The sequence below is a fragment of the Solea solea genome, chromosome 20, assembly GCF_958295425.1.
Source record: "Solea solea chromosome 20, fSolSol10.1, whole genome shotgun sequence".
NCBI classification, from domain to species: Eukaryota; Metazoa; Chordata; class Actinopteri; order Pleuronectiformes; family Soleidae; genus Solea; species Solea solea.
The window spans coordinates 18,036,546-18,060,183 of NC_081153.1; the positions used below are offsets into that span (position 1 = coordinate 18,036,546).

Here is a 23,638-nt window from a genome sequence, read left to right on the forward strand (position 1 = left end):
ATAACAGATTTTATTTTTTACCTTTTTTTTTTTTTTAGGGCTATTCTACTTTAACCTGTAGTATGGGGGACGATGGCAGACCTGGATGGAACAGGGCATTGCCTAGTTGCCAAGGTAACACTCACTAAAATGCAAATGCAATACAATGCACATACTGTATGAAGTGAGTGTGATTGTGTGTCTTTGTGTGTTATCTCTCTCTTTAGCGCCCTGTGGAAGTCGCTCTACGGGATCAGAGGGAACTGTGTTATCTCCCAATTTCCCCAGAAACTACACCTCGAGTCAGACCTGCATCTACTCTATATCGGTGCCCAGAGAGTTTGGTATGTTCACGGACACACTGAGTATTTCTCGCACAGCATTTTGCAAGTTATTAATTCTGAATTTTAAATGGATAACCTATACTTTTGACCCAAATCATTTGATTTACCTTTTTTCTGTCAAGCAAAATGCCCTTGATTACAACTGTACACATTTGTCCTGAGTACAGAAGACAGGACGAATCTGACTAAACGCAATAGAAGCGTTGAAATCAGTGTGGCGTTATAGAATGTGGACTTGCATATGGAGATCGCTGCAGATATTACACATGATCATTGGCTGGCATTTTATTGTAATCCAGGTCAGAGTTTCATCATTTTTCATTTCATCTTGCTGTGCTTGATCGGTGGTCAGTGATCCAGATATAAGTGCTACATTATGAAGACATGACTATTTAAGGATTCTTCACGTTAACTAGGGAGATGTTGTAAATCTGGAGTCAACTGAGGAGGAAGAGGAACATTAGTTCATTCACCTATCATCTCATATGTATTTTTATTTTTTCGATAACTGAAAGAGGCAGAAAGTGCAGCATCAACTGTTAAGTTTTTTGGATGAGCAGTTTTTATGAAGGTCAACGGACAGAGATTCTATGATGCATTTTGCTGTATTTTACCACGGCAACCATGTTTGCTGACGCCCAACACAACTTTGTCCTTCAAACTAAAATGAGAAAGAATTCAAGTCATTATCATCATTGTCACTGCAAATAAAATCAGTATAAAGTTAAAAATCAACATTCACGTTCTTTCATTTCCTTAGAAACATTACATTTGAGCCTTTATCTGCTGTTTTTCATGTCTCACATCACTGAGAGTAGCTGGATGTTGCTCCGTTGTACTGAAGATGGATCGGTGGACATGCAAGCTTCTAATTATTAGTACGCTCACTGGGTCTGGACTATTACAAACAGTCATTAATTGGTGGATATAATATTTAATTATAGCCTGTAGTATTATGAATAAAGAGCAGCCATCCCTGAGGCTGTTGACAGTTGCTGTCTCGTTATATTTGCGGCGCAGCGTTTGGAGTGTCAGCTCCGTGAAGACAGTTTGACTCAGTGGAGCTAACATTTGGTTGGTCTGTATTGTATCGTGAAGACACACAGAAAGAGACAGATTGCTTTGTTAAGTTGCAGCGCCTTACAACATGCTTGTATTTTATTTTTATTTATTTATTTTTTTTAAACAACTGTCATCCTCATAAACATTTGCATGCCTGTGTTTTATATGATCTTGCACCATTTTAAAGGTAGCAGGTTTTGTGGATGCAGGTGAAACACTTGAGGACGTTTCATCATTCACGCAAACTCCTCGACTTCTGTCCCTGTGGCGACGCCACACCTGTTGCCTAATGACACCCACTCAGCAGCTCATCAGGAGGCATGGCTGCTCCACTGTGTGACAGCGCCACAGTGATTGATGTCCAGGTTTTCTTCATTTTCTATCAGGATGTGCTAATGCCCTGCGGTTGATTTAACCCTGAGAACACGGAGCATTGTGGCTGCTTTTTATTTCATTACTATGTTTAAACATACACTATATACAGAGGCTACTAGAATGTGCAATATTGAGTGTCTTATATCCTTTTTTCCCAGTGCAACCTAGACAATCTTATAAAACTATATAAACGCACCTGAGAAAAAAGTACTCAAAATGTTTGAAATCAGATTGATTTTGTGAAATTTGAAAAATCTGTCAGAGTTCGAAGTTCACTTCACTCTATTTTGTGACTTCTGCACATTTACTGCTACTTTGTATCACTACTAAAAATGCAACACAAAAGGAATCATAATTTGACTCAACAACACATAAGAAGCATTTTTTTAAAGCCTGAATATGTGACCTATAAACACACACACACCCAGGATGTCCATATAAGGAGTTGTGTATTATTCCCACTGCAGTTTACCATGGGTCCACCTGCGGCACAGATCCGTGAGCACTAAAGGCTCTGGTATACTTCAATGCACATGCCATGAGCACTGAACTGTGCGACCCTAGTGGACCCTGGTATAGTCGCGCGTCAGGGACCTGTAGTATCTGACTACACCGCTGGGCGGCGCTACAAGTCGGCACGCCGGGAATAGGATTTCTACCAAAGAAGGCGGAGATTCAGTCTGCACATGTGCTGTCCATGCACACCTGCAGTGGGTCTATAAACCAGGGCTTTAAGGGTTAATAATAAAGTGACCAGACCTTTTTTGGGGTGTATGTGACTATATGTGAGTACAGAGGGCTTTCACTAGCAACGAGCCAGGTGTTCATCTCATTATATGTGTGTATGTGGAGGTGCTTGTGTGCTTTTTATACAAACATATTTACATCGCGCTGTGATGGAGGTAAAAATCCACTGTGGTAACTCTAACGTGTGTTAGAGTTACCACGTGTTAATGCCCGTGACTTTTAGTCAGGGTGCAAATGTGACTTCCTGTCTGAAACATGCAGTGTGAACTCTTTCACCTGCTCCACATGTCCAGCAAACCTGAATCACAGTAGAAGTGTTACCGTACTTCCTGTGCAATCAACTCCCTGACACTTTTCCCATCCCCCGTTATGACCATGACAAGCACTGAAAAGGTCAGATTCCTCCTCAATAATTTGCTTCTTAGTCAGATTCTTGTTAACACCTGCAGGGGAGGTTCACTGTCAGTCAAAGGGAAAAACCATTTTCTTTTTCTTTATTTCATGTTATTTTCACATTCGACGACGTTGCCCAGAAAACAAACAAACAGGGTGTCTTTTGTGCAAAATGTGTCTCATGCTTTAAAAGAATTCCACAGAACGAAACATCCTTGTACAAAGCGCTCGGTGACCTTCTATCAGCATAATATCCTTGGCAATGTGCAGATTGAATTCTTGACACCGTTTCAGCCTTTGAGACCAACGAGAATAGAAAAGGAGGGACAGATGTAAAGGTTGTGGTGTGTGTGTGTGTGTGTGTGTGTGTGTGCATAGTCGAGTAAATGAGCTTCGCCGAGGTTGAAATAAATGACTTTTTATGCTAAAACACAAATTATAATTTGTGAAATGTTACATAAACCCTTTTTCCTTGCACAGTTTTATCTCTTGATCTTATAAAAAAGAGGGAATTGTCATACTATAAGGAAATCCCATGTCTCAGGTGACCAGTGGGTCTCTCAGCTGCTGCATAATAAAATGATGCATAATGTGTCCAAAGACTCTCCTGCTCTGGAGCGGATGACTTGGGTTTAATACCTGGTCACTCCAGCAATCCTTTCTTTGTTTACCTTCCACTAAGAAAACCAACTGTATGTGCAATCGCGTGTGTAATTGATGGTGCAGTGTGTGTGTGTTTGTTTTTTTCCTCTTCTTGCAGATTGATTAAAAACCACTGTAAACAATATAATCAATGTCCCCGCAGCTGTAGTTGTGCTTGTGACGAGGGTTTGACATGCTACGTTACATGACTTTCTGACGTCCTCACCTGCCTCGTCCTGCCTGAAACACACTCGTGAATACAGAAAATCATCCTAACACAAACTGAGAACACTGCTGCGCCGCAGTCAAACCTTGTGGGGATGAAGTGGACAGGCGCATTATGAAAATCAGGTAGAATGTGGACTATTACGTGTCCTGGTGTCTAATTCAACGCCGATGTTTCCCTTCGAATAGAAGTTGACACCGCGGCTTAATAAAATTTAAATTTGCTATCGCAGGTTAATTTTATCATTGGAAGGTCAGGTGCAGGAGAGAGTAGCATGGAATAATAATGTGCCGCCATTCGAGTGAAGTTAAATCATCTCTGTTTTGTTTTTTCTCTCCCCCCCACCACCCCACACCCCCCGTCTCATTTCTGTTTCCAGTCCTGTTTGGTCAGTTTGTTTTGTTCCAGACGTCTCTGAATGATGTCGTGGAGATTTATGATGGACCCACTCAGCAAAACACACTACTGTCTTCACTCTCTGGGTCCCACTCTGGTAAGGATGGATGGATGGATGCAGAGATGGATGGATGGATGGGACTCTCTGACTCTGTCTCTCTCTGTCTAGGTGAGTCTCTCCCTTTGAGCTCAGGAAACCAGATCACGATAAAGTTCACCACAGTCGGACCAGAAACTGCAAAGGGATTCCACTTTGTCTACCAAGGTCAGAAAAAAAAGTCCAAGTCATTTTTTAATTATCATAATTATATATATATACATTTTTCTTTTTTGCTGAATCACTATAACTTGTACTATTAAAGTCAGCTACTTTCAGTCCCATAAGTAGGCTTTTTGCACTCTGATGGTTTTATAGAACTGCCTTCTATTCTTCATGTTTAAGGTTTCATACAAAACTCCACTTCACTTAATAGCAGCAGGGTTTTGTGTGTCGGGGGTTGTTAATACACATTAAATTTGAAGCAATGGGGAAGATCAATAATTAAGGATGTTATAAAAGCTGAAATGGAAAAAAGGTAAATTCCCTTAAGTTTTCTTGGGCTTTGGAATGAAGTCATTGTTTATAAAATGCCACTTCATCAAACAGTAAGAAATAAAATGGCATCCTGGCAAACAAAAGCTTTAATATCAACACTTCACATCTTTCCTTTATGTTCAGCTGTACCCAGGACCAGCTCCACCCAATGCAGTTCAGTCCCTGAGCCCCGCTTTGGGAAACGCATCGGCAATGATTTTGCCGTGGGCTCCATGGTGCAGTTTGAGTGCAACCCTGGTTACGTCCTGCACGGCTCCACTGCCATCCGGTGCGAGAGTGTCCCAGACAACCTGGCGCAGTGGAATGACACCCTGCCAACATGTATAGGTAAATGAAAAGAACAGAGGAGTAACATCATGAGATGCGTGATTAACCAATACCCAATTCCCAGGGGTGAAAAACCCTTTCACTCTCAGTGTGAGAGTGAAAGTGACTCTGAAATCCATGTGGTTTTATCAGCTCTGGCTCTGATCGGCATCTGTGGTCACACAAGATGTGGGTTAACAAGCTCATTTTCTTTCCCTCTGTATAATCATTGACACATTTCTGCATCATTTCCACAAAGTGCACTTGTTTTCTGGCCTTTAACCATGAATATTTTTTGGTGAACCTTACCTTTTATAAACTGGAGTTGTCCCCTCTTTAGCCCATGTCCTTTTTTTCTTGTGACTTGCACACACTTCTGTTTCAACGTCTGTTTCCTGCTCTCTTCTGCTCTGTCTGTCAACGCACTTGTGTCTCCCAGTTCCCTGTGGGGGTGCGATGACCTCTCGTCGCGGGACAATCCTGTCACCCGGCTATCCAGAGCCGTATGACAACAACCAGAACTGTGTGTGGAAAGTCTCCGTTCCGGAAGGGGCTGGAATACAGGTAGCACCTGTCACACGCTGCTTCCTGGCTGACCTGTGTATCATTGACTTAAGAGCTGAGCAGGCAGGATGTCAGGAAAGATAAGATGTTATGATGAGAGTAATGAATGGATGGATGCTTTGTGGGAGAGGGAGCATACAGAGATAACTGGAAAGGATGTAATCAGGAGAGATAATGCCTGATTGCATGCGAGCTAAACTGCTCTCACAGACAAAGACAAAGATGCTGCAGATTCTGAATGCAGTTTGTTATATTACAATCACCTTGGAACGTTTAACTTTCCTTACATGTGCAGTACATCACATTAATCATGTGACTTCTGATCCTGCTTTGCAGTTTCATTGACTGTTTATGGCAATTTTTACGCTAAATGTCTGGATTGTTGTTTTGTTTTTTTGTCGCATTCTCCAGATACAAGTCGTGAGTTTTGCCACGGAGCATAACTGGGACTCCTTGGATTTTTACGATGGCGCTGACAACCATGCGCCAAGACTTGGCAGCTATTCTGGTAAACAGTTTTTCTTCTCCTTTTTTAATTGTTCAAAACATTGCATGAGGACAATCTTAGCAAAACAAAAATAAAAACATGCACAAGCTGTTTCTTTCACCCAGGAATAGAGTAAATGATACAAATCATAGTGGAAATAACGTCGGGAAAACATTCACGTTTGTCATCATGTGAAACATACAAGTTGTTGCCCGTGTGTCGCCCCCTGCTGAGAGCTCAGTCAGAGCAACATTGGCTCCATTCTGAGTCTCTCAGCGGGGGCAGAGGTGCACACCCACTGACACCTGCTTGTTTATCTGCGATATCCTTAAAGGCATATGAGAAATTTCTGTTGCATAAATAATTGATTCTCATACACTCTGATTATCTTCTCGGGACAGATAGTTCCTTAGCAACCTATATCATGGTCTGTTAAACACAGTAATAACTTCTTCTTCTTCTTCTTTTTTTTTTTTAATTATTCAAATGTGTTCCCAAAAATTACTGCACAGCCTTTTTTATTTTTTTTTATAAAATAGCATTCATATACAGAGCATATTTTCTAGATTTGGTAATCAGGGCATGTTTGATATTTAAGGCTGATTATAAACAATAAAAGAATAATAGAAGAGGCATAAAACATAATTGCAAGAGTTGATTTATTGCTATAATAAAGCACAGTAGCATCACAAAATCACAAGGTTGCCTCAAAACTGACTATAATATATACAGTAACTATAATATCATCTGCAGTTACATTATTCTCCTCATTTACGACTGAGTATCACACATAAGCCTGCACTGACCGATCCTCTGCAAACACCACCAACTTCTCTTCCACCAAAAAAAATGTGCTCAGCCTTGGCGAAACCATTCCTCTGGATTCAGTCACTCGATTAATTGAAGCAGCTGTCCAAATGAGGAGTCAGCATCTTCTGGGGGGATGCTAATACTGCCTTAAGAGGGGCAAAGTCACTCGGTTATCTGCTGGTTGTGTTGAATAATCTCTGGAGGGGTTTGACGTCTCTATGTCGGACCACATAAGAGATTATGTTAAAGAGGGAGCAGTGAGAAATCCACGATAGTCGTCCTGCTCTGTTTAAAAATAAAATCAAATAAAAATCGCTGGGTTAGGGTTACAACTCTTAATGAATGCTGTCATACGTCCAAAATGAACCGTTATAGATACATGCTGTTAAGTGTTAATCGTCTTTTCTCATTGATTATTAAGGATTTTCCTTTTCTTTTGAATGTTCTGTCATGATAATGAATGAGATTTCTTCTGGGATGTGAACAGAAGCAGCAGGCGGCCGCAGACTGTTCAGGAGCTGCTAATTAATTCCCTTTACAACAGGCAGCCGATCATATTCATCGGTCTAATTCACTGCTCTTTCAGAGGGATGTTCGTGCAACTCTGATATGCAAAAAAAAAAAATCCATGTAAATCCAAAGTATTTTGCTGTATTTGCTCATGTTTGCTTGAATCTGGAAGAAAACTGTGACAAGGTCATTTCAGATGTTATTGTTATCACTGCCGCGTCTCACAGGAAGCCAAGATATCCATTTGTAAATGATACGGCGATTGAGTGGGTTAATATTCCTTAATGCTTAAGTACACAGCAGTGGGAGGGGCCCCGACAAAATCACCCTGTTGCTCTGTGCCAGCTTTGCTTCAGTGTGGTGCAGTGCTGCAGTTTTACTTTGCACTTTCCCTCACCACACTAAGTAGGTCAAGGCAACATTTGAAAAGTGCTCTCAAACCCAACAGATGTCTCAAATATAAATGTGTTCCCTTCTCCTCCCTCTGAGAAGTGTTCAAAAACAAAGCAGGAAGAAGTCAAAATGTATGTTTGGGAGCCTTTGATGTTTCATTTGCTGTCACATAATGGAAAAAAGTTGATCATTGTCCTCTATTGCTTTTCTCCCCCCCCTCCCCTCTCTGTCTCGCTCTCTCTCTCTCTGCCTCTTTTATTTCTTCTGCTTCCAGGCACCACCATCCCCCCTCTCCTGAACAGCACATCTAACAACCTCTATCTCAGCTTCAACTCTGATATCAGTGTCTCAGCTGCAGGTTTTCACCTGGAATTCACAGGTGACATATTTATCGTTAAGCCTTGCATTATCTGTGTCTCCTGTGGAGTACATAAGTAATAATGAATAACATTCCTCTAACTTTCTTATTTCTTTTTTTTTCTTTTTTAATCAGCAATTGGTCTGGAATCATGCCCAGAGCCCCAGACTCCAAACTATGGAATTAGACAAGGGGACAGATTTATGGTCGGAGATGTGGTGCAGTTTTCTTGTGAACAAGGATACTCTCTTCAGGTACAAACTCAGCGTATAGTGTATTCACTGTGTGTCCTTCAGGACACGTTCGTAACAGCCGTGTAGGGATTAAGAGCAATTTCCTGCAGCAGTTGTTTAATGCAAAGCGACTGCCAGATATGTATGCAGCATTATTAAAGGCTGCTCAGCTTCTGTGATGTGCTGCCATTAATTTTTGTTTTTTTATTTATTTATTTTTTATCCCCTAGCTGCACAAATGTAGTACTATTTAATCTGTGAATCAGAGGGAAACCCCATTCTTAGATGGTTTCCCCAGCTCTAACTAAACATATCACTCTGATGTAGTTTGTACAACTGCTGAATAATGGATGTCTCTGTTGTGATCTGCCCGGGCTTCTGTGCACTGTACTCTACGCAGCTCTAATTAAGGCTCCGCGGCGCTGAAGTGTGCCACAGTTCACGCAGTTAGTGCAAAGCCGGCGTTTATTGTGAGGCAGTTACGGCGGGAGCAAACGACGCGCGCTCATCTGTGGTGACTTCCCTACTGTGATGATGCGCTGTGGTTGTTTTTTCCTTTCTAGGGCAATGCACACATCACCTGCATGCCCGGGCCAGTGAGAAGATGGAACTACCCAGTGCCACTGTGTCTTGGTAGGTATTCTCGTGCAGTCTACGTACACACACATGAAGGAATTGGCCTGAATATAGTGAGATTCATGCAAATTGTCATTGCTGCAGAAAGGATCCAAGCACCCTCTCTATTGCCTTCTCTGACTCTGTGGAAAATGAGCTGTTTGATCAATTTACTCTTCTGTGATGAGCTGATTACTTAGTATTCCGCGCGGAATATAATTAGGCTTTTTAAAGTGAAGCAAAGTTAAGACAGCCTCTGCCATAAACACACACACACACGGTGCCAAAGCCTCAGCATGCACACAGGCAAACAAGCCCTGGACATATTATCTACTTGCACAATGCTAATTTATTCAACGAGGATGTTTATTAAAGATTCAGAATATTAATGTCGTCTTTAAGACTGTGCACAATGTCTGGTCGAAGAGATTCAAGTGAACAGTCAGCAGCGATATCTTAGGAGGAGGAGCGGCTTGTCTGCCGTGCTCAGTGAGGTCAGAACTGTTGACATGTTGCTTTCAACACTGAACCACCTTCTTGTTCTCTTTTTCTTTTGTTTGTGTGACTCCAGCCCATTGTGGTGGGTCGATGACGGATGTAAGTGGAGTTATTCTGAGTCCTGGTTACCCCGGCAACTATCCCAGTGGATTAGACTGCACATGGACAGTCAACTTACCTGTCGGCTTTGGTAAGAAACACTGTCAACTTAGACTTGAGCATGAAACGTGTATTGTTCTTTCTGTTTTCTCTTTTAAAGTTGTTTTTACACATATTTATTGATCCATATTGTTTATAAGTGAAGCTGCTATTTTAGTTAAAGCTGCAGTAGGCAGGCTAGCTTGAAGCCCCTCCCAACATACAAACCTGGACAGATGTGCATGCTGCATACACCAGCGGTCCCCAACCCCTGAGCCGTGTGTGGGTCAGTTGGTACGGGGAACAGAAATAATACATAACTTATATTATTTCCGTTTTATTTATTATCTGATTCTGAACGATGTTTTATTTTGGGAAATGACCGGATTGAGGACCGCTGGCATACAGGCGATCTCTCCATCCCTGAAATGTTCAGCCAATATTGACACACATCTTATTTGACTCTTTTGTCATCCTGTAGCTTGCCTTGCAGTGTATGGCATCTATTGCCGTTGCATAGCAACCTTTCCGCTAAAAGGCATGTTTTCACGCAGCTCTCTCTCTCTGAACTGTCAGACTCTCCCATCATGGGCCATATTTCCTCAAAGCTATAACTAAGTCTTAAAGTCTTACAGAAGTCTGGCTCTGCACCTTATACGCTGAAAATGTTATTATGGATTTATTGCACAAAAACATGAGAAGTATGTTCCCTTCCCGAGCTTTAGCACATTTGTTTTTATTACTGGCCTCTGTGTCAGTCAGGCTTTGCTGCTCACGGTGTCACAAACTGTGTGTCCCTCCTCAGGCATCCATCTTCAATTCTTGAACTTCTCCACTGAAGCGATCCATGATTACTTAGAGATCCGCAGTGGAACGCTGGAAACCGGCTCAGTCATTGACCGCTTCAGTGGTCCGACCATCCCCAAACCTCTGTTCAGCACCACCCACCAGACCAGCTTTTTCTTCCACAGTGACTACTCGCAGAACAAACCGGGCTTTCACATCACTTATCAAGGTACGTGTTGTTACAAGTTCCTCGGCAACGTCTTGTTTTCACTCTGATTTTCTAAGCAAAGAAAACAAGCGCTGACATCTGACAGTCGTTCTTACATAACGGGGAAAAAAAAAAAAGCTAACCTTACTATTGTCGTTACATTTCTGCCACTGAGATTCCCAGCAGCGGCGCACATCAAAATCACCTCACGTCTTTAGACAAAAATAACACTTTATTTATAATGCACTGTCAGAAATTACAGGACACATGCAGGTCCAACAAACTTCAGGGACGACATGAGTTTGATATTTATTATGTGAAACAAGAACAAGGTTTTTGAGCAGTCTTTTTTTATTTAAAATCTCCTGTTCGCCATTTGTTACATACATACATATATATATATATGTATATATATATGTATATATATACATATATATATATACATAAATATGTCATTGTCACGTCTATCTATATATATATATACATATATACATATATATATATACATATATGTGTGTGTATATATATATATATATATATATATAGACGTGACAATGACAGTGGCTCATGAATGATACCCTTTATTTCACATATATAAGAAATGAACATAGTGTTGTGCTTGCAAAAGGAACTCTGAAGCCTTGAGATGGGCCTTACCTTCTACTTTCCTCTAAATGGGGACATCATTTATAAAGTTGACATCATATTCTGTTGAAGCAGAGCTAAAGAAAATAGCAATTTAGACCTTGAACTCAGGGAGATGTTTACTCACATTATAAATCAAGTGGGAAATAGACTCATTTTCCAGGAGATTTTGTCAAATGGAGTGTTTTTTTGTAAACTCGTGGAGTGGCCCCTTCAGTGGCTAACTGCTTCTTCAAACCGCAAGGCTACTACGTCCATGATCTCATGAGAGCATCACAGTTTTAAACATGCTCCACAACAGCAGAAATATCAATATTTTTTATTATAGTCACTATTTTTGTCAATAAGTCATACAAACTCCCAACACTTACTGCTTTGGCTGCGAAGTCGGTGTGACTCCGTGTTTACGTGGCAGCATGTTTTGTGTAATATGCAATATCTAGAAGAAGAGGAATCGATGATTTTCCGTCTCCTCAGCGTTTCACATTTCAGGGTAATTTAACATTTTCATCTGCAGTTTTCAGTCCAGCTCAACACACTCTAATGCATCGGAGAGCAAGAAAACATACTGTACATGTACACTTAACGCGCAGGAAGGAGATAGAGAACGTCTACGTCAGATTGTGTCTTTTTAATATCGGTGAAATGATGTTCTTAATTTGCACGTGTTGTGGTTTATTTGTTTTCTGAGGTCGCAGTGCTCCTCAGGACACTTTACTGAGGAATTACACACGAGTCTTTTGAAAATTAGCCCTGATGAATTGCTTTTAATAGAAGGAACATTTAAATGAGTTTGCAGTGTTGTCCATTTGCAGATTAAAACTATATTTTGGACTGGTGGCCACTGAATTTTAAATGTATGTACATTTAGCTTTGATTTCAGTGAAAAAAAACATTATGTTTCTGCATTTTTGCAGACCTATAGCAGAAAAGCAGCAGAGCACAATGACATGACAAATTGCACACATCTATTTGCTGCTCTTGGTCATTTACAAACTATTCCTGTGTTGTTTCCGTTGTAGCCTAACTAATTTCTGAGTGTGTTATCTTCTCTCCCTCAGCCTATCAGCTCCAGAGTTGCCCAGACCCTCGGCCGTTTCGTAACGGGATCGTAATCGGCACCGATTTCAGCGTCGGGATGACGGTGTCGTTTGAGTGTCTGCCCGGTTATTCTCTGATCGGAGAGGCGTCGCTCACGTGTTTACACGGAATCAGCAGGAACTGGAACCACGCGCTGCCGCGATGTGAAGGCAAGTCAGATTGTCAGTGTCACTTGTGTCAGTTTCCTTGATCTCAGATGTTTCTTATTTTTACAGCCCCAAAAAAACACTGCTATCTTGTAGCAAGGTCATGTAACAAGGTCTCATCTTCATAAAATATACATTTATGTGTAGTATATATATATACATATATATATATATATATATATATATATATATATATATATATATATATATGCACTACGTACCGTGTATTTATCTTCTTGCTTCATCCTAAATTACACCTTGTATATGCTTTTAATAACATGTAATTGTAAGGTTGTCGGTTTTAGTAGTGACGTATCATATCATTGTATCTTCACATTTTTAAATTATAATTCTCCTAGTTTTGTAGAATATAATATAATAGAATAGAATAGAATAGAATAGAATAGAAATACTTTATTCATCCCCAAGGGGAAATTGTTTCCGCTTTACTTCTTTTTTTCTTCTTCTTACCACTATTGTCAAAGTAAGCACAGCAGACTCCTGAGTGTTTCTCCTGAAGGTTAATTACTTAGATTTGATTGTTGTAAATTAAAAAGAAACTCCATTGAATAAAATAAAATGAAACTGTTTTTCACTCGATGGAATCGGGAGAAACTGCATTACCATAAAAAGATGTATAAAATAAATCTGGAGGTAATTACAAAGGTGGCAGACACGTTGCTGCGCGTCATACAGCTCCAGCAAAGTGTGCGGCGGGGAAATTGTATCCTGAAATGATATTAGTCTAATGTAATGGCCAGTAACTGCACATTCATTCACACTATTATTGTCTTTTTTTAATTTTAAGGCTAGATTGTAAAATGTTAATACTTATTCAAGGAGCCTCGCTTTAAAAAACTGTAAACTCTATTTGGTTTTTATTGCTCTCAGCAGTGGTGAGATTGTATCACCGATGAGCAACACAGACACTCCCAAGGAATACTCGCGCTGCAGAAGTGCAATAAAACTGTAATGACAATTTATTAAAGGAGTTAAGGTGTTATTACATGACTGATAATCATGTCCTTTCTCAGTCATCCAGACAATTACTGAAGCTTCACAATGGTAATACTAATTTGCTGGTAATTTATTAAAAGTAATTCTGTTAACGTTCTATCTCACAGCTCTCTGTGGTGGTAACATTACTTCATTAAATGGAACCATTTACTCTCCCGGTCACCCCGAGGAATACCCCAACTTCCAGGACTGTGTGTGGAGTGTGAGAGTTCCTCCTGGACATGGGATTTATATCAACTTTACTGTCCTGAGCACTGAGCCTATATATGACTACATCACTGTCTGGTAGGTGTTATTATTTGTTTGTTTTTCCCTCTTGTTTCTTTACTCTGTGGATGTCATCATGTGCCACTCAGACAAGCTTTAGTTCACTAAACAAGATTCATCTTTATTTGACTGACATTTACTGGCCGTTTAATTTGATCCTCATATTATGGGAATGTCTGTTACACGCACACACTCTCTCTGTCTCACAGGGCGTCGTGCTCTTTAACTTCTTCTCAGAGTTGGCCACTAATTGGAGCATTCCTGCAAGGGTTACCATGACTGCAGACATTTATCCTTGAATATGAAGTTACTGTGACATCATTTTCTTCTTGTCATGTTTTTCCCCGTCTCCCTTTTAGCTCTAAATCTTCCTCTCACTCCCTCTGCTTCTCACACGAGTCCCACTTCTATGGAAAATACAATGCAGCTTTCTCTCCACTACCTGCCCGGACTTGACCGCTCTCTTCGTTATTCTTCCGGAGGAGAGCAGCCATTGGCAATAGCAGACATTTTGTCAATGCAGGTGTTTAAATGGTGCTTAGATAGCATGTAACATGGTTATCTGCAGGTACAAGGTGGCGGCAGATAGTGAGACTAATAGAGAGGCTTCTCCTGCGGTTGAAATTTCTATAGCTAAAGTCTATTTCCTATAAATAGATAGCAGCGTGCATCATCCGGTGTACAGACGCCAGACCAACACAGGAGATTGTCTGCCTTCGACTTATACGCTTGTTACGATATCAACCTTTCATCTTGAGGCTTGACTGTTCCCCTCGCTCTCGGGGAAATCTGAGTTTATTTCTGCATATCTTTAGAAAAATGTCTGGCAAACACATTACACTGCAATGAAAGAGTAAAGACAATGCTCCAAAAATGGCCTCTCATTCAACATACGAGGAATTAAAATGCCTCCACCGTTTTGTCACTGATGTGAGCGATGACGCACATCTATATGGACGGTCGATGTTCAAGCTTTTACGGGGAAACGTTCTCTGTGCTCCGTGAATGTTAAATGTTCAATTTGAAGAAAAGCTGCATGAAGACGCTCATGGGGGCTTACAGGGATGCACGGAGGCTGCTGCTGCTGCTGCTGCTGCTGCTGCTGCTTCAGCTTCAGGTTCCCAGGTGACAGAGTGTCCTCTCGAGTCACGCGCTAAACTAACCTGATGTGATGCAGTGCCCTATAAGATGCCCTTGCATCTCTGTTTCCTATGGGTGCCCTTCCATTCAAAAAGGGTGCTGTTATGAAGTTCCCGACTGTCCTTACATGACAGTGTCACAAAGGGTGTCCTTAGAGGAAATCATATTCAGTGCTACAGTATATAGAAAATGCCCTGTGCCAAGGCTTTCTTGCACATCTTCAAAGAGACAATACTTTAACCCTTTAACACCGAGTGTATCCTTGATGACACGTTTGCACAAGCGTGCTTTGCATTACTGTAGTTCAACATAGTTAGTGCTATCGGAAAAATAGCACTAAATGTGCTTTGTGAAAGCTGAGAAATTGGTTATTACGGTAATTTCACTCGCGGAGAATGAGCGTCTTTGTTCCTCCCACAGGAGAGAGTGGGAGGAACACTTTCTACATAGTTTCCAATTTTTTTCGCCCTGTTTTTGCAGATTGAGACAAAAAAACATTGAGAGACTCAAATCATTTTATTTTTGCTATGTTATGTTTTATACTGTTAAAATTTTAAATTGTTTGTGTACAACTGCAGTGTTTGAATTGTTAAAACAGTTTTTTAACAGGCAGTAAATTGTAAATAATTGCCAGATATAAGACGTTATTCTTATTTACAGGACATTTTCTGGTCTTTATGGCTAAAATAAGCACACAAAAAAAGAAAAAAGACCAGGCGGACATTTTAAAGGGAAGGTTTTAAAGGGTCAAAAGGTGGCAAAACGCAACTTGAACTTGCTCAATTAAACAATAATGTGTAGAAGTCCCGAGGGCCTCAGGTCACACTCTGAACATGCCCGCCGTAAGCGCACTGCTGGCGCCTGCTCCACGGGTGCACAGTAGGTGCCCTTTTCATTTTTTGCAGTCGATGCCCTTTCCATTCTCACCCCTCCCCTTCCAAATGTCTGTGCACGCCACTGGGCAAGATGCTTCATTGTTCAATAACCCTTGAACAGCACAATATATGCAGCCCAGCCGGGATGTTGTGTAGTCACAGAATCACACGATACAACATATCGAAACAATACTCACGAATTATAGTGGAATCAAAATCAGCATCAAAACACATTCAAAATCTACCTTTTACACACAAAACATTTGAATATACTCCTGCCCTCAAAGGAAGAAACCCAGAGACTTATACGAGTTGGGGGACTAATTAACAAAAGAGCTAATTTGATGATGTCAGGTAGCAGCATTGACTCATGGGAATTGTTTTCTTGTTAACTTGTTTTGTTCCCTTTAAGCGTTTGCTTTATGGGCAGAACTGGCTCACTCATAGTACCAAATATTTCTTTCCTCATTCATCCTCAAGGTAAAGCAGATGATGTCATGTAGTTTTTAATACAGAACAGTTGCATATATCATCTTTAAAGTAAACTGGATTACTAAAAGTAAGTCTGAGTTAGTCGCAAATATGAAGGTCTTTTATCACAGAAGCCCCTTAGTGTATGACTGTTCCTCAGAACTCAAAAATCCATTTAGTCTTTTTCATGCCAGCCACCTCGGCGCCGTCGAGCCGTGTGCTGTCCACCCTCAGCCAATTCTGTGAGCTCCAAGAATTGGTCTCGCAGCATGGCCCTGACCCCGCTGTCAGTTACGGAAAAGTCGGCAAAACTGCTGGAGTCACACGGCGGCAGAGGCGACAATCTCACACATGACACACTGAAAACTCCCAGGCTCAGCGCCACAATGCTGGCTCCCTGCAGAGAGCCCAGTGTCAGCGGTAAAGGTGTGATTTTCACAGCGGTCCTCTCAGTCCAGAGCCAGCCAGCCTGACAGTCAGTTAGTCTGCTAATTGGTCTCATACTGGGAAGCTCACTGCTGCAGTTAATCATAAGAATTATCATACATGTCACAGATGTTTGCTGCACACGGCACAGCCTTTCCTGTGCCGCGCTGCAGTAAATAACGCGCTCACAAATGTTCGCGAGCGAGAGCCTCGACGGAGAAAAGCGACGGTTTCAACTCGTCTGACGACTCCCGAATCTGAACCGCCGTATCATCCGTGGGGATCATTCTTTACGTAACCTGACAGGTATAATTGGCCTCATCTAAAAACACTTAACAGCAGGAAATAATCATTTCATTTACCTTCATGATGATGCTTTTTAATCACTGATAATGAGCCTCTATTGGTTAGTTCCAGTCTGACAGCTGGTGGCGTTGTCATTAAAGGTGAAATATGCTCGTGACATTGCACTGAGAGCCCAACCTGCTATTTGATGGATCACTTCCTGCCTGTAATTGTGAAAGTTTTCATGAATGCCAGGCCGATATTAGCGACAAACACATAGCCAAAGGTCCAAGTCAAATTTGGCTCCGGGATTGATATTTGTTGTCCTTATGATCTCATGACAGCGCGATCAATCTTTTACGAATCTGTGCACCCATCAAAACATCCCACTGGTGTTTGTTTGAAGCAGAGTTTGTGGATGTTTAAGTGTTTAAATCAGCGTTCAGACACCGAGGGAAAATAGTTTTGAAGAGGAAGATGGGCTCATATTGATGCAAAGTCACTCTGGGCACTGCCACGTTCTCATAAGATGTCTGTTTCCATCCGCAGTTAATAGTACAGCTCCAGGTTTTGTCTCACAAATAATGTCAAGTCTCTCTCTATCTTTGTTTCGAGCGTGTGAGAAGCCATTTCCCGATCACAAATCGCTGTTTAAATGCCACAAATGGCTGCAAGGTGGTATTCAAATTGCACGCTGACTTTTTGCTCCCATTGTTCTGTAAAGAACAGTCGAGTCCGTGTATTTGTGGCTCTTTAGTGTCAACAACTTTTCTGTTTTCTTTCTCTACAGGGACGGTCCCGATCAATCTTCTCCTCAGATTGGCCAGTTTAGTGGAAACACAGCTTTGGAGTCAGTTTACTCGACCTCCAACATCATCCTCATCAAGTTCCACTCCGACTTCTCCGGGGCAGGTTTCTTTGTCTTGAGTTACCACGGTAAGACCGCAATCACCCGATCACCCAGATTACAAATGCCGATCTCATTAAGCTGCAGTTTGGTGAAAGTTAAACGCTGGGATTAGCCGTCGCTGCAGCGATGGCGTCCGTGTGCACGTGTTGGCTTCTCTTTGACTCCATCCTCATTAAGCTCCACCAGGAGCAGCTTCCTCCGAGTCCCTCTGACTCACGACGTTTGGTCTTTCACTGGAAACCTTTTTTTTTTACGCTCTCTGATCAAAGCCTGTGTCTTTGTCACATCCCACCACACTAATACTGTTTTAGTCACACTGGTTCAGTGTAGCGGGGACGTTTGTGGATAACTGTCTGCTTTATACTCCAAGTTCAATTAAAACAGAGAATAACATTCTGCGTAAACCAAGGACACGTGTTGAATGGGGTTTTTGCTTTTCATAAAGACTGGTGTGCTTATTAATCACTAATCACTTAATACTCGACAAATGTGCGGATGCTCTGAACTTATTATTTGAATTATATGCTGTTGTTTAAAGTTAGCCTTTTAGACTTGAACTTTGACCCCCGTCCTGCCGTCATTGTTGAGGTAAACAAAGATTCCCTTTGCTGTCAGATTAAAATGAAATATGTTCATTACCTTTTACTTTCAGGCATGAAAAGTAACCGTATGAGCTCATGACAAGGTTTGCTTTTCATTGGCGACATGCGACCGATCCATTGATTTGCAATGGCGTGTTCATTAGTGGGAGTGTTTTTCTTTTTTCTTAGAGGGAGGTTATATTGTTTAGTTGTTCTTTCTTTTTTCCATTTCATGCTCGTCTTAAGCCGTGGTCCTTCAGTGCACTTACATCACCCCTCGTTCTCAGTGTATCAGATAAAAACATCCCGCGGTTGTTTTTCTTCTTGGTTTGCCTGTCGGCCTGCAAACTTCAGCCTTTAGACACTTAACTTTTTCCACCGCTGTTGTTAAAATGTTTTTGTTTTTTCTTCTGTTATGACTTGAAGGTTTAAAGGATTACATGACCACATAAAGTGTATTATTTCAAATAAAGGCAACTATTCATGTGCTAATTTTGCTGCACAACCTTTAAATAAATTAGTTTGAGAGCTAATGATTATTATTCTTATTTTTTACTTTGTTACTTTGATCAGAAGGAGGGAAAATAATATATTTAATAGGACAGCTATCATAATACACTTTTTAATCAAGTACATTACTCATCCATGTCAGCGTCGCTCATTGCCTGGAAAGTTTAATTTGACAGAAAGATTTTTAATGAGTCTAACTTTCCTCCAGCGTTCCATGTAAACATGTATACTGTGCCACTTTTTTCCCCCCAAAGGTTTCTGTTCATGGCTTTTTAGTGAACATGTCAAGGTTTATTTCTGAGCAGGCCTCTGTGTTTCCGACACATGACGCGTCGCTAATGAACGTCTGTTGGCAGGTTTTAACTGTCAGCTGTCACACTCTCACTGATGGATTCAAGGGTATTTTCAATTTCTGCTTTATAGGAGAATGTACAGCAGTGGGTTGTCAGGGGAGATGGATAAGAGGGAGACGGGATGTATGGCAGTGGTTGTTAGCATTGTTTTGTCACTTCAGGTTTATTAGACAGCAGAGAAGAGGGGAAAAGAACCAAAACCAAAACAAGAAAGATAAGCAAGAGTGAGTTATGTGGAGCAGGAATGATTTGTAAGCCACAAGAAAAAGTTTAATAAATGCAGAAAGAATATACACCACCTCTGATCATAGATGATTAAAACTGGGGGGAAAAAAATCATTGCGATTGTGATATTAGACATAATTGGCATGACTGCTATTCATCAAATTACTGCAGTATCTTATTAGCCCTAGTGCTACATGGGAGCACGGATTTATACAGTCAAATATCGTAAATATTGCATTTTGCATGGTGATATTATATCGGTTTTCAGACTCCAAGTATCTTTTTTTAACTACATTACAACAAACTTTTTGCCGATTAGCATAAAATAATCAATTGATGTTTAAGCACACTAGATGGTGCCAAGTGTCCAGCGACCCTCATGTGGAGGATAAGGCAGGAGAACATGGATGTACAACCTATGTATAATTAATTCATAATTTCTGAGGTATTAATGGTCTCGATCTCCAGTTTCAGGTCTTAATCAGTGTAGCACGATGTCATTTTGTAACTGATGGTTGTAATTAGAGAAAAGCATGGACGGCATATGATTGACAGCTAGTAACAGTGAATACAGGTGTAAGTTAATGTGCAGTGGGCGAGCTGTCTGTCAGGTCCACCCCCGCTCTTCCAGATGGTTAAAAAAACAACAAAAAACTAAATACTGAGCTCAAGTTTACACAATGGCAGCTCACAAACCCCTGGTTGGTGTCACAGTGGGCTGACACTGGCTCCTGATAGATTCTCCTGATAAGGGCCAGTGTCACTGAAGGGCAGTGAGAAAGTGACGCAGATTGCCACAGTTTGTCTCTGCGGCAGCTGCTTAAGAGCAGTTTTGGATTCAAATGTCAAACGAAGCCCAAAGGAAACATCTGTCCAGTGTCTGTGGATGTTTATCAAAGCCAATGTCTTTTTATTTACCTCTGGCTCAAGCTACTGAATACCAGTGTGCTCCCGTTACAGAGGAGAGGGCCATCCAGTGGCAGATGATGTTGTCATGGACATGAGGACTGAGGAGGAGGAGGATGTGACACGAATGTGGAAGTAGCTATTGGAAAAAAAAAAGAGAAAGAAATGCTCTCAGAGCTTAGTGAGATCAATGACTGCTCACCGTGATCCTCTCGTCTCACACACATTAGTGTACACACATGGACATACACACGCACACACACATGGTCAGACACACAGACTAGAGGGCTTTGATATGCATGAGAGCAGCAGAGACTATTGGCAGGTCTCATTTTCATAGTCAATTTCATCCTGACTTACAGCCCTCAGCCTTTTTTTTGTCTCCCTCTCCCTCAGTCCCTCCCCCCTCTCTCTCTCCCTCTCTCCCTCTGTTAGTGAGTGATCTATGGTCATGCAGTCATATTGATTGCAGCCTTCAGCTCAGCGGTTGTGAATTCAGTTGCTTTTTATGATTCAAGGCAGTGCTGTGTCTGTGGAATCTGCTCCGTTTGTTGATCCCATGCTTTGGTGACCAGACGAGCTGAGTGAGAAAAAAGAAAAAAAAAAAGTGAAGTCAAACTGAGACAAACGAGATTAAACAGACAGAGTAAAAAAAAAATAAACAGACACTGGGTTTATGTCATTATTTGAGTCACTGAGGATTTCTCACTGCAGCCAGTCTGGGGGTTAATGCGTTTAAGGCGTTCACAGTGAATACAGATTTTTACAAACAGAAAAAGTCGTCTCAAATGTTTGCCTCTCTTGACAGCCCAGACTCTGCAGCGTTTCCCCTCACAAACTCTCACACACTTCATATTGTCTCTCCTCTCTTGTGCTGTGTCTGTTTTCCTAGCTTACCAATTAAGGGTGTGCCAGCCTCCTCCAGAAGTGCCCAACGCTGACATACTGATGGAGGACGGCGAGCTGGAGATCGGTGAGTTTGGTGGAAGATGTAGACTTTTCTATTCGCCATAGGATGAGAGGAATGAGGGAAGTTTGTGTTATATACTTGACATAATATTGAAATGTAATGTTCACTACCAATACTGCCAAATAAAATAATGAACGTATACGATTGTATTCAAGTGTATTATCAGTTACGTTTGATTGAAGTGGAACTGACTTTTAACTGTTTCCCAGGTTGATTTTACTGCATGTTTCCTTCTATGTCTGGTCGCTTATTCTCTGCGGAGCTCCCCCTACAGTTTGGGAGTACATATTTTTATGACTCCACCGTAAACATCCACTCATCCCTATATTGTCTATCGCTTTATCCTCACTGCAGACAGTCAGACAGTGGTTTTCTCTCCCTCACTTCCTCCGACGGCGGTTTTCTCTGCTTCCTTTTCCACGGCTCTGCCATGATGAACGTCTATAATAGCACTATCGTTGCCTGTTTAGTGCCATGAAGCAATTAGTGTTCTCTCGCGAGTGAGACTTCCTGCTTCTTTGGACTCTGGGTCTTCAGCCCCGTTAGCAGACAGTAGGGGGAGTGGAGACAAACTCCCCCCACAACAAGACATTTAACCATCACAATGACTCTGACGCTGTTAAATTAGGGTAAATAAAACCTACCTGCACAGTTCTGCTTTAAATAAGTCATAGTTTTCTAGAGAATGCATTCATTCAGAAAACTGTATTTATCCCTGTGGGGCAATTCAAGGGCAAAGAGCGGCACATTGAGGGATACAGAACATAGGAAGGAAAAGTGCAGTAGGACAATTTACACGTGTAGCATAATATACAGCATATCTATATACATATATGCATTATTGCGCAGAACAGTAGCTGTCAAATAAATATCTTCGAATAAAAATTCTTAAATGTTTCTCAGACGTATAGAGGAGGGCATCAAATTTGTACTTAAGTGCAGTGTATGACTAAATAATGATTCTGTGCCTCCAGGTGACATCATCAGGTACAGATGCCAACCTGGATTCTCATTGGTCGGCAGCGATGTTCTGACCTGTCGCCTTGGAGAGAGACTTCAAATGGACGCCCCACCGCCAGCTTGCCAAGGTGTGTGTACATTAGTTTTTAATGATTTTAAAAAAAAACGATGGCGTGTATTCATTTCTCCTCCCGTGTCCACAGTCCAATGCCCCGCACACGACGTACGATATGACTCGTCCGGCGTGATCCTGAGCCCCGGTTGGCCAGAAAGTTACCCAAACCTGCAAATGTGTTCGTGGAGCATTACGGTGGAGAAGGGATACAACGTCACCGTCACCTTTGAAAGCTTCCACACGGAGCGAGAGTTTGACGTGCTGGAGATTTTCGACGGTAAAGAGAAGCACGCACACATGCGCACACATGCGCACACATGCGCACACATGCTCAGACATGTGAAGCCCATCAGGAAACTACAGTGGCCTCCAGTTGTTCTTAACACAAAGTACAAAAAAGGCTTATTCTAAGGCTATAAAAATATAGTTTTAAAGCAATTATACACTTATGAGTACCATATTATATCATGGAAATCTCCTAAATATTAAACACTGAGAGTTAATGGGTCTTTGCATGTGAAGTGATCACCACAGGTGTCTCTGTTGTCCTCTCACGTCGTCTTGTCCTCTCTGTCTCAGGTCCCACACCCAACAGTCCCACCCTAGCAACACTGAGCGGTGACCTGCCAACGCCCTTTAACCTCACCACCTCTGGCCACCAGTTCCTGGTCCGCTGGTCCTCAGACCATGGCACAAACAAAAAGGGCTTCAAAATTCGCTATGTTGGTGAGTACCAAAGTATGTATCCCAACTTTACTTTACTACTACTATATATGATCCTAATGCATGGCAATAAAGACGGAAGCAGACAGACAGAAGGACAGAGGGATTTCCTTTTTTGGACTAGAGTTACAATATGCATCATAATTTGATCAAAGTAATGGGGAAATAATTGAGTTTCTGAAATTTGTGGAGAAAACGATGCGACATTTTGTTTTCTACCTCACTTCTGTCTGTCTAAAACAGATGCCTGTGTTGTATTATGGTATGTCTTGACTTTTATTCCTTCAAGGAAAGCTTGATGAGCACAGATGTTGTTGTGTTTCTTTACAAGCAGCTTTGTGTTTAGT

The 23,638-nt window shown here is 41.4% G+C and overlaps 1 protein-coding gene across 1 annotated transcript in view; it reads left to right on the forward strand.

The window, feature by feature from the left end:
- csmd3b (CUB and Sushi multiple domains 3b) overlaps nt 1-23,638 on the forward strand; it is a 333,314-nt gene that overhangs the window by 276,816 nt on the left and 32,860 nt on the right. Inside the window, exons 32-50 of the mRNA XM_058618912.1 lie at nt 39-114; nt 207-323; nt 4,148-4,261; nt 4,334-4,429; nt 4,883-5,086; nt 5,505-5,629; nt 6,041-6,137; nt 8,104-8,208; nt 8,323-8,441; nt 8,984-9,053; nt 9,607-9,723; nt 10,477-10,686; nt 12,372-12,560; nt 13,682-13,859; nt 17,829-17,974; nt 21,416-21,496; nt 22,468-22,581; nt 22,657-22,845; nt 23,148-23,294. Of these exons, the coding sequence (XP_058474895.1) occupies nt 39-114; nt 207-323; nt 4,148-4,261; nt 4,334-4,429; nt 4,883-5,086; nt 5,505-5,629; nt 6,041-6,137; nt 8,104-8,208; nt 8,323-8,441; nt 8,984-9,053; nt 9,607-9,723; nt 10,477-10,686; nt 12,372-12,560; nt 13,682-13,859; nt 17,829-17,974; nt 21,416-21,496; nt 22,468-22,581; nt 22,657-22,845; nt 23,148-23,294 (2,494 nt within the window). The remainder of the gene's footprint in view (nt 1-38; nt 115-206; nt 324-4,147; nt 4,262-4,333; nt 4,430-4,882; nt 5,087-5,504; nt 5,630-6,040; nt 6,138-8,103; nt 8,209-8,322; nt 8,442-8,983; nt 9,054-9,606; nt 9,724-10,476; nt 10,687-12,371; nt 12,561-13,681; nt 13,860-17,828; nt 17,975-21,415; nt 21,497-22,467; nt 22,582-22,656; nt 22,846-23,147; nt 23,295-23,638) is intronic.